Genomic DNA, 16,701 nt, shown 5'->3' with positions numbered 1-16,701 from the left:
AGTCGATTCAAAGACAATTCATTCAATAGCCAAACCGGCACTTAGATCACACCAACTGATCATGTCAGACGGAGGACATGGTAAACCGTCTCGAAGAAAGAATGAAAACCAGGGAAGTTGGTCGTCTGCTACTCAGAGACCCCAACCACAACTTCCTCCTTGCAAGTTGATTCTATCCAAACGTCTATGATATATAATCCTTCCAAAGCTGCCTGGACTACCACCTTCCATAGCTGCCCGTATTCCTTGGACGGACCATGCTCCGTCGCGATTGATGGAGGAGCTGACCAAATAGTGGATGGAGTAGGCGATGCCTCATGAAGCTCATGACGGCTTAGTGTGGGATGTTTGATGAATCCTGTCCGTTGAAGACAGATTTTCCTTTGGTACAAACATAATTCAAATGTGCTTCTTTTTTGTTTCTTGTTCTTTGTTGATTTTTAGTTTAATGTATAAAAGCACAGAAAATAAAATCAAAATATTGTTAGCTGGATTTTAATAATTGTATTAAGTGTAATGCTATGGAGACTAAATTTGTAGACAAAATATGCAAACTAAATAATGTCACCAATAAGAATGAGCACGTTTATCAACGCTTAAGTAATAATCCAATTATCAACTTCTATGTCATTTAGTTTACAAAATTTTGGTACAAATTTAATCCCCTGGCAGTATCCTTATATTAAACTTGATGTTGAGCAGGAGTACAGGCCAAGAATTTACAATGCACAGAAGTACTCATCAAAACACATGTTGGTTTGCAGCAAGCAAAACCCAGAGAGCCATAATATTACCCAGTCAGCATACAAGAGGTAGGCCCCAGGGCTGTGACGTTCTTATGAACAAAATCCAAGTCCCCATCCTACTAAAGTGGTCACTGAGATTATATAATGGTTGGGGAGGGGACCATATGCTTGTTTTATTAGTGCTGCCAATGAAAAAAAAAAAAAAAAAGATTGTATACATGAAAAGAGTAAATGCATTATACATGTTTTCATGTCATAATAGGTATTGATTTTTATACAAGTGATAATGAGACGGGTAAATGGAACTTATAATCTTGGGTGCAAATATATACGAATCAGTAAGAAGTTTTATGAAATTAAAACAACAATTAAAAGAGAGAGAGATCAAACTCGGAACTTTGGCCGCAAAGAATGGATTAGAGACATTGGTGAAGTTGTTATGAGGTTACATGACATAAGGCCCCATTGTGGTCAGTGAGATATATGTAGTGGAGGGGACAGGAATTTAGTAAGGATGGTGCATGGTTTAATACTTGGTGAATTATCTCATACCAAAGACTTGGGATATATTTTCAGTATTTGGTTAAATAATAGGTGTGGCGGTCAGTCCATGTGATATTTCTTGGATTCTCATAGGTGAAAATAAAATAAAACAGGAGGGCAGGACCACATAATGTGGTGCCTGCAGCAGCCAAGGATATATTTTTGTGTGTGTGTGTGTATATATATATGTACATACATATATATCAATGCAGAATATATAGCAGAAATAAAGAAGCAGCAGGAAGCAAGTTTTTAAGGCAGAGAGAGGTGGGGTAAGGGCAACATGAAGTCCATGTCCATATGGCCTTTTTGTTTGGTGACCTAATTCACACCATATTTGTATTGGGGGGTGGACATTAATCTGGTTCCTGTTTCAACCACCAGCCCCTTTAAAAGATTATGGAAGAAGAAGGAAAGAAAAGGGAAAATTCTTAACACCTCTCACCTATATAAGCGGTGAAATTTTGAGGTGTGGCCAACAGTACAATTACAAAGATAATCTCAATGATCTCATTTTTTTTGGATATGATGTCGTCTGCACCCAATATTTCTACTATGACATACAAAAATAGAAAAAAAAAATGAGAGAATTCATAGATTACTTAACGGTGTGTCCTAGCATTTTCCTTCTGAAAGCATCATTTCTTTATTTCTTAACAAATCTTTGACTGATGCCTTAAGGACTCAACTACGAATCCTCTTCAAACCTTAACAAAAACTTAGACCAACTTAAAATCAATTTGATGACACCAAAGTGAAAGTGCTTGCTTACAACTTAAGTAATTAAATAAGGAAAAGACTTGGCTGCTGAAAGATTCAGCAGCACCTCTTGTTGTCAACCAATCAAAGTTGGACACGTATCCAGGTTGTATTAAAAAACTCACAACTTGAATACATATCTAGTTGTGATTGGTTGGCAGCAGAAGGTGTTGCTGAATCTTCAGCAGCCAAGTCTCATTCATTAAATAATTTAGTTACTTTGTTATCTTCCAAAGCAAATGATTAGGTGGGCACATAATACACAAACGTTATAGAAAGCAAGAGCAAAATTGTCGTTACATGGCTAACATATATAGGGCCCAATATTTAATCTTGACCAAAGCAGTTTATCAAGTGCATGCAGCTGACTTTGCTAAAAGCCTTCCTAACCCTTTATTTTTGTTTTCCATTGGGGGAAGAAAAGCGTGGAGAGCATCATTTTCATCCATCGGAAAAACTCCCTTTATGTCTAGTTCCGGAGGGACAACAGTATCGTCATGTGTTCCAAGCCTTCATATTTTTTTTGGTTTAGGGAGTGATGCAATCTCTAATCTATGCAAAAACTAGTTCCTCAAAATTTGTTTCAAGTAATGATTAGTTAATTGCATGCCAAAGTGAATCTTCGCGACGGCTAATTCGCACTCTATTGTTTTTGTAAAGATATTAGGGGTGCTACGGGCTGAATGTTGAGTTTGATAATATGTTCTATTCTAGACAGCGAAAACAATTTTGAAACTTATTTTCTCGTCTATTATATGATCTAATGATTAACACAACATTGTATATGTGCAAGTAGCCACACTTTAAAGAAGTTTTTTATTTTTTTTTATTTTTTATGCTAGTTTACCTCATCAGGATATGGAGTGAAGAAAGAGTGTTCTTATTTTTGGACACCCAAACACCCTTTGAATTTTCTTTGGACACCCAAAACCAAGATTTTTTATTTTAAGTTCTCGTTCTGCCCTTATCACTAAAATAGTCTACATTAACACACTAGACTCCGCCCATCCCTCTCTTCTTTCTTCCATCAGAAAGTCCCATTCATATCGGTGGATCATCTAATACATTGGGTTAAAAATTCCATCCCACACAAATTTTTTTACAAGTGAACAATTGAGTCTTAACTAAATGAAATTTATGTTAAATTAGCCGTTCTCTTTTGTCCCCTATGTTGGGATAGAATTTTATTTCACTAAAAATTAATTGATTATAAGAATAATGACTCAACTCTTTATAAATTTATGAAAGATTTTTATGTAGTAATTTCCTAATATAGAATTCACATCTTCTACACACCCCTCTCTGCTCTCACCATGGATGGAGGCAGCTTGTGCCCAACTCAACTTTTCTGAAAATTCTGTATATTTTTTCAAAGGATAATGCTTTAGGAGACTAAATTTATAGATAAATTTTGTAAATTAAATAACATGAAAGTTAATCATTGGTTTATGACTTAAGCGTTGATAAACGTGTTTATTCTTATTGGTGACATATCATTTAGTTTGAACTTTTGTCTAAAAAAGCACTAGAGTTACTAGATATCGAAGTTTGAACACAAGTCAAACACTGACTCTAGGACTTTTTTTTTACTAAGTAGAGGAAAACGTAAGAAAGGCTAATGAAATCCAAACTTTCATGTTTTGTGTGAGAGACAAAATCTCAAGCTTTTTTTTTTTTATAGGGAATTGTTATTAGCACTCCAAAAATCTCACCCCATACTCCTCACAAGTGTATTTTTCTTTCCAATTATAGAAAAGTTTGGAGTGCCAAATAAAATTTTTTGTTTGCTAATAACAATTCCTTTTTTTTATATAGAAAAATGTCTCTTCCTTGTCGCACTCTCTTTTAAAACCACAAACACTCTCCCTCTTCCTTCTGGTCAGTCTCCACCCCTTCTAAATTAATAAGATCGCATCCTCTTTTGTTGTTTTCTCAAATCCTATACGTTACCTAAAGGTTCCAGTAAATTTTGCGGGTTTGGATTAGGGTTTAGAAGTGTGTGTGACAATGGCGGAAATAGCTATAATTTTAGATATATTGAGAAAAAACCCTAGCCCTTCCACGGTCAAGGCATTACACTCTTCCGGGTATTTCTCAGCCAAAGCCGCTGCTTCTGCTGCCGCCGGAGCTCCTTATACTTATAACGAATTATTGGGGTACTCTCTCTCTCTCTCGTCCCAATATGTGTGTGTTCTATGATGTAGTAGTGCATTGCAATTATAGGATTGGATTGGACGTTAGGCTCCACTGATATTGGATTGTTGTTTTTGGAATTCAGTAGAAATATGGACATGATTGTATGTTGTACTGAGGTGTGCTGATGTGAACTATGTGAGGATGGGAACTTTATAAAAATAATGCTTTGGAAAATAAACCTTCTCTGACTTTGCCCTTGATATGGGACGTGCCTATATTTTGCTGGAGGTATCTCAAGCCAATTACACACTACAATGCATTTTAATTTTCTACGTAACAATGTTTTGTTTTTGTTATATTTCACTTTATCTTATTTTTAATTTGACAATTGTAGTTGGCTTAAGTTTGACAATGCACTAACTTGCTTAGTATTATGAAACAGTAATTTTAGGACACCGGTTGTCTACTGTGATGCTGGAACAGCATGGTCTGAAGATTATGTTTCTAGTTCACCAAGTGCATCTCAAAGAATCGTTGAATGTGTGATAATTAAGTGAAAGTACTGGTACACACGTTCATATATGTCAGATTGTAAGATTGAAACAGACTTGCAACGGAATATAAAATCAATGAGTAACGCACAATATATAGTAATGTAGAATTTAATGAGGCAAAACCTACTATTGGGAAAATCCTCGGACACTTGACTAGGCAGAAAACAATCCACTATATGTCAAACAAATAAAAAAGGGATTTGACAAAAACTCAATCTACTAGACATGCACACAAGAAGGCAGCTTCATCCTCCGTGCCCTTGTTACTTGAGTACGCAATAAACTTACGAAAGTGGCACGATACTGGTCTCGATCGTCGATCACTCCAACAAGAACTTTGCCCAATACTTCTTTCTCAAACGCATATGAGATATGTGATCATGCAGTATTAATGATATGAATATAATTTAACACAATAAATCAATTAGGAGAATCTCAAGGAACATTCTCATATTGATATTCCGATTGAAGAACAAAGGAGACCATGAATGCTGTGAACTCAGTTGAGGTACATTATATGTATATCAACATCATGAAATAAGATGCATGATATTTCGTATCATGAATATTTAATGAAATATACCTTAATTTGTAGTGACTTTTTATTTTTATTATATATAATATTTTACTATAAATATATCCTCGCTTGAATTTCTTCGGTTATTTTAGATCATGAGTAACTATTTTGAGCGTGGTGGGGACAATTTGGACAAAAGCTAATTTCACAACTAAATATATATTACGGATGACAATGGTTCGATTTGGAGACGAAAATGTTATATCCATTCCCATAACCATGAAAATTAACCATATTCATAACCGCAAATTAATCATCCGGTATTATCCATAACCATATCCACCGGGTAACGAATTCCCCATTGGTTAACGGGTATATCCATCTTCGTCAATACAAAAAATGTATTAATTTAGTTAATACATTATAAGTTAGTAGATATTAATTTCGTCATTAAACATTTGATGTATAAAATGATCCAATGAATGGATCTTGTTTGAGTATAAAAATTAAAACACTGTTGATGTTGGCTTGTCTTTGATATCTCACATAAGCACCATTGACTTCAGATTGATTTTGATTCAAAACTTTACTTTCCTATAAAATGCAACTTTTGTATTCTCAAGGTAATGGTTCGGTGAATAATGAATATACATATATATATATTATACTATTATATTATATATAAATTATATTATTTACTAATCGGTCGGATTCGGTTATGGATACAGTTTGGGACTTTTATAACCATATCCAAAATCATAACCGAATAATACAAACGGTTTTCCCCATATCCAGAATATACCGAAATCCGTTCCATTTGGATAATTATCCACGGTTATTGGGTTTAACAGTTAGAATTGCCATCCCTATATATCAGTCTGCTGGTGTTTATTGGAAAAGGTGAAAATATTAAGGGTGTATTCAATTAAGTTTTAAGAAATTTTAATGGATTTATAAATCTATTGATTTTGATGGAGTTTAATCGAATTCCTTAACTTTTTAAGATATTTAAAAAACAATTTCTAATTTAATACACTTCAAACGTTATAAACTCCTTTAAAATCTAGATTGAATACACCTAAACTTTTAGAGAATTACTTAAAATTCTGATTGAATAGTGAATAACCCTTAATTTGATAAAAAAGAACTCAAATATCTCAAAATCCTAATTGAATACATTATGGGTGAACTATATATGTGTTTGAGTGCCAATAATGGTAACGTGACTAGCCACTCAATACTACAGTCTGGTGGTATTTTTTTTTACTTGTAAGTGAGAGGTATTAAATTCGAATATCGTAGATGGTGAATTCGATACCAAATTAGGTTGTCTATTGTGTAACTTAACTGAATTTCTCCTCTTCTAAATTTAAAATATATCGTTGTACAAAAAAATATTGGTAACATGACTATAAAAGTTCTTTATTTCAGTTATAATACATTACATCAAATTGATGTGCCGTTATTGTGACGTCTTAAGTAAAGTTTACGAGTGACATTATTATATATGGAAGAAATACGTCACGTACTGTATTCAACGGGCGCGATTACGTGGATGGACGAGGGATGGTGCCACCCAGGGTCCGAGCTACATGTGATACAAACTCCCTCTTCATTTAGTCCTGGGAACATCGTGGAGGGCTGTAGACAAAAGCCGCCGTTCCTCCTGCCACGTCAACTCGCCTTCTCTTCTTTTACACTATTCGAACATTCGCACCACTTTCAACCTTCCTCCTCCTCTCTCTCTCTCTCTCTCTCTCTCTCTCTCTCTCCCCCCCCCCTCTCTCCTGCTGAAATCTAGGGCACAAAATCTTGCGTTGCAACCATGAATGTCTTCAGATTGGCCGGCGACATGACTCACTTGGCCAGTATTCTGGTCCTCCTCCTCAAAATTTACGCCACCAAATCGTGCTCAGGTATATATACACACACACCTCTTCCCTCCTCGATTTCCAATTCCCATTTTTCCTATTTCCTGTTTGTTTCCCGAGAAAACTAAGGAAAATTTTCATGGAGAATTGAATTTCATTGTTTCCCACCTAAATATTTCTCAAAGTGATGCAAACCCAGATTTTGTTTTGATTTGTTTAGTGCTCAAGAGAACAACATTATGATTTTTTAAGTTAATTTTCGTTGAATTTGTATGCATTAGCGATTATTAGTTTGGTAAATTGGGGTTTTGGGAGATTGATTAGTGACTTAATTGTGATTAGGAATTTCGCTTAAGACTCAGGAGCTCTATGCCCTGGTGTTTCTGGCTCGGTATTTGGACCTGTTTACGAACTTTATTTCTGTGTATAACACTGTGATGAAGCTGGTGTTTATCGGAAGCACGCTGGCCATTGTTTGGTGTATGCGTATGCACAAAATGGTGAAGCGTTCTTACAATAAAGAGCTCGATACGTTCCGGCATTATTTTCTTATTGCTGGCTGCTTTATGCTCGCCCTGCTTGTCAACGAGAAGTTCACGTTTCAAGAGGTGAGACAAGTTTTTCGACATTCTCGACTTGTTTGATGCATCTAGTCTTTTTTGAAATTGGTGTGCCTGAACCAGGGTATGATTGTAATGGTGGATTGAAACTACTTTCAGGTGCTCTGGGCATTTTCTATATACTTGGAGGCGGTTTCTATTATTCCGCAGTTAATTTTGCTACAACGAAGTGGAAATGTGGACAATTTGACAGGGCAATATGTGTTCCTTCTTGGGTAAATATATTTCTTTCCTCTGATCCGTCCCTAACTTGCTGTACACTCTGAAATATCTTGTGGTTTGGTTTTGATTGCTGTCGATAATGCGAAGTTTAATTGATTTTGTTACTCATTTACCTAGTTTCTCTGATTATATTTAATGTGTTTATATGTGTTGCATATTTTGAGCTCATTTTGTCTTGACATTACGGTTCATAATGTGAAATTTTGATGTTCTTGAAATCAACTTCTTATTAACACAAAATATAAGATTTGTAACCAATGCCCAATAGGTTTCGTGAAGTTGCTGTCATATAGATGTAATCTTGAACCAAGATGAACACATTAGTGAAATCTCTGCCGGTGTTTGTATGCATTAACTCTCTGTGGTGTGAAGACTGAAGAGCTACTTTTATCACTTAAGAGAGGCATAAGCCATTTTGAGAAAGCAATCCTTGTTGCGGGAAAAACTATAGGGTGTATGCTATTTCATTTATGGGATGCTGACCGCAAATTTAGGGGAAGGTTGTAATCGGGACAACATTTAGGAATGAAGCACATGATTTGTTTGCCGGTGAACCAAATTGTCTTTCTGGACTCTGGCAAAGAGGGCCTTACCATGACTTTTCCTTCTTTTACGGAAGTTATGAAGTTGGCCCTTCTTTGGAAAGATAGAAGAGAAGAGGCAATTGGACTGGTGAAGTTCTAACTGGTTAGTAGCGGTAGCTTGTTTGTTTGCTTGCAAGATGAATTTGTTTGTCGATGTCACAGAATCTACCTTTTATGGTCGGGACTCGGGCAAGTTGGAATAGTTAATAGAAGTTAGATTCTGAGACATCGATGCAAATATATATTTTGTTTCACACCATAACATTTCTTTCCACATACGTGGTTTTAAGATTGGTCCCCAAGTTAGTGTGTGGTTACTATAGAAGTGATTTTGTTTCTTGCTTCCTTGAATGAATGCTGAATATATTGAAAATTTTGAAATCAAGTAAACAAACAAACAGATAGCAGTTTAGACCAGATTAGATTGATAGTTGGTATACTTTTACGCATTTGTGTGCGAAGTTCATCTTGGATTGTGACATCTTTTCAGAAAAAAATATGGGGATATAAGTTAAGTTTCATATTGCAGGGCCTATCGTGCATTGTACATTCTCAACTGGATCTACCGCTACTTCACAGAACCACACTTCAGTCGATGGATAGGTAAGTTATGTGAGAACCATCGAGGACAAATATTTTCTTTCCTATATAGTCTTATTTACTTTGTGGGGTGCGGGGCCTTATGCTCTTTGAATGGTTTGGCTGACTTGTTTTCTTTTACAATTTTGCAGCATGTGTTGCCGGTCTGGTTCAGACAGCTTTATATGCAGATTTTTTCTACTACTATTTTCTCAGGTAGCTAATATGGCACCTTCTTGCCAATGATCCTTGTTCACTCTCTTAGATAGTTAACATGACAAGCTGTTTGTTTTGCAGCTGGAAAAACAATGCAAAGCTTCAGCTGCCAGCATAAGCCAAGGAAGCATGTTTTGTTCTTACATCTGACTTTTATACACTATAGCTGATAAATCTACATGCGGGATACTCTGCTGGAAGAAGCGCATAGGGATTACGTAGTTTCGAATTAGGATGGCAACCCCATTGCCACAAACGGGGGAGTAGTAAGTCAATTTAGGGTGTAGTTACCCATCTTATAGGCACTTGCAGGTATGTTATAACTCTGTTTCGCATTTTCCTTTCTTTTTGATGGATGTGTATTTCATGTCTACATAATGTTTTTGTACTATTGTGAGAGAACAACTTACATGGCACGTGACGCTGTGCCATGTAAGTCCTCATGTTGTGCATCACAGGTACCTTTCATGTTCATTGGTACCTTTATTTTCTTGGGACCAAGACAATGGGACTTTTTATATCTCCAAAACATTAAGCTCTTAAAACTCCCTTTCATAACAAAAAAAACCCTACAGGCCTGGACGCGGTTGCACTCGACTATCAATTTTTAAGAGGTCTTAGGTTTGACTCTTATTATAGGCAAATTTGAACTATATTATTTTTAGCCCATTGTAAGGTTAAGTCAACCCTCTCTCCTTTAGCGTAGATAATATTGTTTGTTCAAAAAATAAAAGTATCAAAGAGCACCGATCACCATCATCGCGGTGGGACAGCTACATGGTCCAGTTATCCACCCTAAGAACCGTCATTCAACAAGGGTGGACCTAAAATACAAGAGGTGGGGATTGGGCCCGACCAAAGAGTTCTCGGGCCTATTAGAAAATAAAAGGCCCAATTAGAGAGAAAAGTTAGAAAAATGAAAAATGGAATGCTAGAAAGCAAAGAAAGAGTAATGATATTCATACCATGTTTTTATACCACATTTTTATACCACCTTAGGTGGCATCTGATATGGATAGTCACATCATTTGAAAAATTTGCAAAAAGTAAGGAGAAAGACTTCTCGTATACCACAATCATCATTTAATTAACTAATTTTTCTTAATTATTAGTTTATTAAATGAGCTAAATTTAAAAATATGATTAATTCAAATGATGTGGCTATCCACATTAAATGCCACCTAGGTGGTATGAAAATATGGTAAAAAAACATGGTATTAATAACATTACTCGCAAAGAAATTGAAGGGGAGTGCAACAAACGAACACATCACGTTGCTCAAACAAGAGTCACACGCGGCAATACACAATTGACTCAGTAGTTGTCACCTTGTCGTTGAAATTTGTGCCCGGATGCTGACTTTACGTCCGCCACGACATGTACGATAACGCGGCGGCTAAGTCACAATTGTGTGCAAGCAATTTGCAAAAACGGAGCACAAAAGTTGATGGCCATCGTGATTGCTGTTGCCTATGTGCTTTCGGGTATGTATGGTAGTGTCGGTCGACTTGGTGTCGGGAATGCCGTTCTTATCATAGTTCAGCTCTGCTTTGCTGCAATTATTGTGATTTGCCTAGATGAACTTCTTCCAAGGGATATGGTTTGGGATCCCGGATCTCCCTTTTTATAGCTACCAACATTTGGCACGCTAGAAACCTGTATTTCTTTTACTTTTAGTATTATATATGTGGTGTAGTGAATAGTATCAGGGAACGGTAAAAATGTGGTTTTTCGTTAAAAGTGAACAGTACCGAAAGTTTTTAGTTAAAACTCCCTATATATAATCTATGGTCTTGCCGTAATTGACTTATGGTTTGATTATGCAGTGAAAGCATCATCTGGAAGGCTTTTAGCCCTACAACTATCAATAGCAGACGTGGAGCTGAATTCGAAGGTGCCATCACTGTTCCATCTCTTGGTCACCAGGACAGACAAAGTTCGCGCTCTTCGCGAAGCTTTCTACAGGCAAAACCTGCCAAATGTTACTAATCTGCTTGCGGCAGTCTTAATCTTTCTCATTGTCGTCTACTTCCAAGGTTTTCGTGTTGGTTTACCGGTGAGATCAAAGAATGCCCGTGGACAGCAGGGATCATATCCTATTAAGTTTTTCTACACCTCTAACATGCCCATCATTCTACGTTCTGCTTGCCTCCAATCTTTATTTCATCTCTTAAGTAAGTTACTAGGCAATAAAAACTAAAGGCTCTTTATTGCATTTGTTAATCAATTGACAAGAAACTTGTTTGGCTTTTTAGCCAAAATAGTCCATGAGATTTGCATAACACATCACTTTGGTCCCTGAGATTGAAAATCAATAAAAATGGTCCCTGAGATTGTCCACCATCCATTATTTTGGTCATTCCGTTAAAAACTCCGTTAAGTGTCTCGGAACTCTTGGCCGAAAGTTTGGGTAATTTTCAAAGCTTCGTAACTCAATCGTTTTTTAACCAAATTCGACCCATAATATATCAAAATGAAGATAGGAAAGTGTACAACAAGATTATAATATTTGGAAGCCCAATGGTTGTCAGAGATGGGCGGAAAATAGCTTAAAAGGTCCGGAAAATAGGTAAACTTTAACCGTTCATAACTTCTTCAATACTTAACAAAATCGAGTGATTCAAAAACAAAAATCATACTTCTCGACGAGACGAAGAGAATGATACCTTTCTTGATGGCAAAATCGCCGTGTTTTTTCCAGAAAACGGCTCGAAGGTGGTTGTCTTGGTCTCGAGTTAGCTACTTTCGAGCTGTTTTCCGGTTAAACCATGGTGAATTAGCATCAAGAAATGTACCATTCTTTTTGTCACGTTGAGAAATATGATTTTCGTTTTTGAATCACTTGATTTCGTTGAGTATTGAAGAAGTTATGAAAGTTTAAAGTTTACCCAGTTTTCAGCGAGTTTTCCAATTTTCCCGCAGACCAGTCACAAGATATTTTCCGGCCATCTCCGTCAACCACTGGGCTTCCAAATGGTATAATCTTGTTTTAAACTTTCCTATCTTCATTTTGATATATTATGGGTCGAATTTGGTTAAGAAACGATTGAGTTACGAAACTTTGAAAATTGCCCAAACTTTCGGCTAAGAGTTCCGGGACACTTAACGGAGTTTTTAACGGAATAACCAAAATAATGAATGGTGGAAAATCTCAATGACCATTTATATTGATTTTCAATCTTAGGCACCAAAGTGATGTGTTATGCAAATCTCAGAGACCATTTTGGCTAAAAAGCCTACTTGTTTTATCGTAGAGTTGCTTTATAGGAAGTTCAGTGGGGAATTTCTTTGTGAATATTCTCGGAAAGTGGCAGGAGTCTGAATATTCCGGTCAATCTATTCCAGTTGGTGGTCTTGCCTACTATGTCATGGCTCCAGGAAGGTGATCCAGCACATATTTTTGCGTAACCTTTGAAATCTCCAGCCATTTCTTATCATGTTTCATGTGTGAAAGCATGTACTCATAGCAGTGTCTCTTTTTCTTTGTCAATGTGGTTTTAATCGCAGCTTGGCGGACATGGCAGCCAATCCATTCCATGCTCTGTTCTATCTAGTGTTCATGCTTTCAGCCTGTGTACTCTTCTCATAAACTTGGATTGAAGTTTCTGGTTCTTCGGCCCGAGACGTAGCTAAGCAGCTCAAGGTATTTTGGCCTTCCTCATCCTATTTATTTTGTTTTGATTTACTTATAATCTGCAAAGACATTTTGGAGAGCTCATAGCATGACTATTAATGTGAAGACATGAGATTTCTAGGATTAAATTCTGATTCTCAAACAACTTAACGTCATGAACTAATATGTTTCTAGTTAAGGGAGTGCTAGCAATCTTTGCATTTGGACCATTTCACTTCTTCAAATGGCACGTGTCATTTTTTTTACACAAAAAACAAGACCTTTAATGATGAAATATAGAAAATATAATTCCAAGGGCATTAATGATTGACATTTATGTTGCTTAATTCTGCAGGAACAACAAATAGTGATGCCTGGACATAGAGATTCAAACTTACAGAAGGAACTAAACCGCTACATACCTACTGCAGCTGCATTCGGAGGCATGTGCATTGGTGCTTTGACTGTTCTGGCAGATTTCATGGGAGCAATTGGCTCAGGAACTGGGATTTTGCTTGCTGTTACAATCATCTATCAGTACTTTTGAGACATATGAGAAGGAGAAGGAAGGCCAACTTGGCCCTTTCGGCCTTTAAGCCCTAACAAAAGTTAAGATAGCTGAGAATTTTAAGTACGTCCAACCTTGGATAACACACTGGGGGGATACAATTGAGGCCATTTGTAGTCTGATTACACCTGTGACTTGTTACATCTTTCGTGGAATAGCCTCACAAATTTTCAGAATGCATGCAATAGTTTGTCTTTGACATGATGATTTTCAAAATTACTCTTAATTTATGGGCAAAGGGATTCTCAAACTTGGGTGGAATGGGACATCGGATGTAGGGTTAGATTATTTTGAAGCAATTGAACTACAAGCCACTCACATGGGACATGCGTATTATCACCCTACTTTTCGTTTTTAATTTTTCACCGTATTCCATCTTCTCCTTTAAGCTATGCAAGAGTATACGTATAATTTAGTTTGTAATTATTTGGTGATTAGTGAATCTGTCTGGTTTGTTTAAGTATTGTGATGAAATGAGCAATCATGGTGCTTCCTGGTAATTGGACAATCTTCAAACTTTGGATGGATGGATTCTATTCGTTTGCAACTTTTGGCCTTATTTTTTTGTAGATTTAGGTGCAAAAATTGAGCCCCATTTTGCACTAGGTTAGGTATGAATCGTATGATTGGATTCCTTGGGGTACAATTTTTGGTAGCAAAGCAAAGACGCTTGCTGGACACTCGTGTCGCTGTCAAAGTTATGCGAAGCTTAATAGGGGTGTTTTCTTTGTTAAGCTGAAAACCAACCTAGGCAATCATGCTTTTTAGGATAAATATACGTTGTATGAGTGTGGAGTTCAAAGTTTTAATAAGTTGTCATGAAAAGCATAAAGATGGCATGAAAGATGGATTGGATTAATTTAAGAAATGATTTACACACATACTATTTCACCTTCTAATTCTATACATTACTTCTTGAGAGATTAAATATGCAGTAAATTTCTCTAGAATAATACTTTATAATGGGATAATCTCCAATTTAGGAACAGTTATGTATTGGAATAAACGTGCTCATAACTATTGGTGACACATCATTTAATTTGTAAATTTTATCTTCAAATTTAATCTCTCTAGCATTACCCTTGGAATAAACTCCATCTTGTAATAAGTTAAAATTAATTTTTCTTGATCTCATCATAAGCATGCTTCCACATAGTTATTATTGTCAATGAGTACAAAAATATGCAAAGAAATAACATACTTGGAGCCCAAAGAATCCTATGTAAGTAATACAACACTAATTAAGGATAAATAAGTCAATAAATAATATTTTTAACTACAGTAATAACATCTCTAAATTTATAAAATTGGTTTGTCCGACTGTGTAACTTTAGAGAGCCTTTACTGTATAAAAGAAGATAAAAAGAAGTTTGCAGAAAGTGAAAATTTGGTGTGCAAAATGGCTTGGGAGATTATTGTAAACACACATAAAGTGATGTGTTGTAGAAAAACCCGTTATGTAAGAAGTTTCCATCAAGTTAATAAGTAAGAAATGCGCCCGAAAATTAAAGAGAGTTGGAAATCATCACCGCTAACCCTATCATTGTCATAAACTAGCTAGGCATGAGAGAATATAGCAATTGTACTACGTACTTTTGAGTTATACGTACCTAAAACATTCTCCTACTATTAGCCAAAGTGATAGATTAGACATTTCTGTTTTTACCAATGAGAAATGCTAATGAGCCTTTCTTAAAAAGATTTTTTACGAACTTTCTGTCACCTTATGTTTCATCCGTTGGTATAGAAATTAATGTTAAACTGTAAGATGACAGAGAATTCCACTTTGAAAGAGTCTCCTTAGCATTTCTCATTACCGATTTATATAGCCTGGAAAAGCTGATTCTGTCTGCTGCACTGAGTCACTGAACCAATGCACGAAGTAGAAAGGTCCAAATTCAACTGCACTACAAGTCCCCTCCAATCTCAATTACAGCAACTGCACTACGAGTATGAAGTTCCCAACCCTTTTGATATGGCATTGGAAATTTACAGCAAACGGTATGCAATGTGAATGTTGAATGCCCTACAGTAACTCCCACTTGCACTTGGCTATTATTACAGTTTATGATGCTTTAAATTTTTCTACATTATTCACACAGAACTGAACCAGTTGAAAGTACAAAGCACAAACTCAAGCAACAAGCCAAAACAAAGCAAAAGATGCAGATTGGGAAAGTTAAACTTGTTAGGATATGTGTTTTGGAAGATTGGTAATTCATCCAAATGCAAATCGATTTATTTGGCAACCAAGGGATGGTGATCACGTTCACAACTTTATTTGCCATTAGCAAACCCGAATCCCCAAACTCTGTGGACCTTATTAAATTATGTAATTTTATCTTAATCTTTATACATGCAACATACTTATGGCTTGCTTCTTATATGCTCGCGGGCCTTGTTTCCTAAAAATAAATTGTCTTCATCATTTTGGTTACAAAAAAATACTTGAATGCAAATTAATAATTCAATTGATTTACAATGTCAATTCATGATCTCTCTCTCTCATTCATTCATTTTTATTCTTGATTCGTCATTCATGATGATCACATTAAAAAAAGAATTAGAAGCCATGACACGTAATATATAAACTATTATGTTCAATCCCTTCGTAATCATACACTAACGTCCCATGCCAAAAAAGAAAGAAAAGTTTATGTGCATGTTATGGATTTATGACCAACAGCGAGTTTAGTTATATGACAAAATAATGTTGTATTTCAAGAAACATGCAATTTGGTCTGCCATGCAAAATTTAAGACTATATACTATAAAGCATGGAAAATAGTTTTGCTTGCCACTTTGTGTTGGAAACTTGGAGTTTTTTTTTTTCTTAAAAGGAGACCAGCTAGTGGTTTAGTCAGGGTAGTCCATTTTTTTGAGGGTCGAGAATACTCACATAAGTATTTCAACCTTCCTTTGGCCACCATCGTGTGACTTCTCAATGTTAGAAATCGAACTCAGAACGAACTGTGTAGAATACGAGTCTGAAATTCGTCTCAACCACTAAGTCATCCGTGGTGGTTTTTAATCAAATGACAAATTCTAATCAAACTCGGAGGAGCTGAGGTTGTGGTCCCATAATTGACCACATTACAACTTTGGTGTAGTACAAGGGTATAGTCATAATGAAGACTCATTATATAAGTAATCCTATTAACAATTAAATATTT

The 16,701-nt window shown here is 36.0% G+C and overlaps 1 protein-coding gene and 1 pseudogene across 1 annotated transcript; both read left to right on the top strand.

The window, feature by feature from the left end:
- The first annotated feature begins 7,004 nt into the window (after positions 1 to 7,004).
- LOC137726515 (ER lumen protein-retaining receptor A-like) lies at positions 7,005 to 9,902 on the top strand. The gene is made up of 6 exons (XM_068465449.1): positions 7,005 to 7,171; positions 7,469 to 7,734; positions 7,846 to 7,961; positions 9,082 to 9,155; positions 9,284 to 9,347; positions 9,429 to 9,902. The coding sequence occupies exons 1-6, from the start codon at positions 7,081 to 7,083 to the stop codon at positions 9,463 to 9,465; spliced, it is 648 nt and encodes a 215-aa protein (XP_068321550.1). The 5' UTR covers positions 7,005 to 7,080; the 3' UTR covers positions 9,466 to 9,902.
- Positions 9,758 to 13,701, top strand: LOC137723420 (uncharacterized; annotated as a pseudogene).
- The last annotated feature ends 3,000 nt before the right edge of the window (positions 13,702 to 16,701 follow it).

The sequence above is a fragment of the Pyrus communis genome, chromosome 2 (assembly GCF_963583255.1).
Source record: "Pyrus communis chromosome 2, drPyrComm1.1, whole genome shotgun sequence".
Lineage (NCBI taxonomy): Eukaryota > Viridiplantae > Streptophyta > Magnoliopsida > Rosales > Rosaceae > Pyrus > Pyrus communis.
Note: the sequence above shows the minus strand (reverse complement) of the source record. Positions and strands in the feature narration are given on the sequence as shown.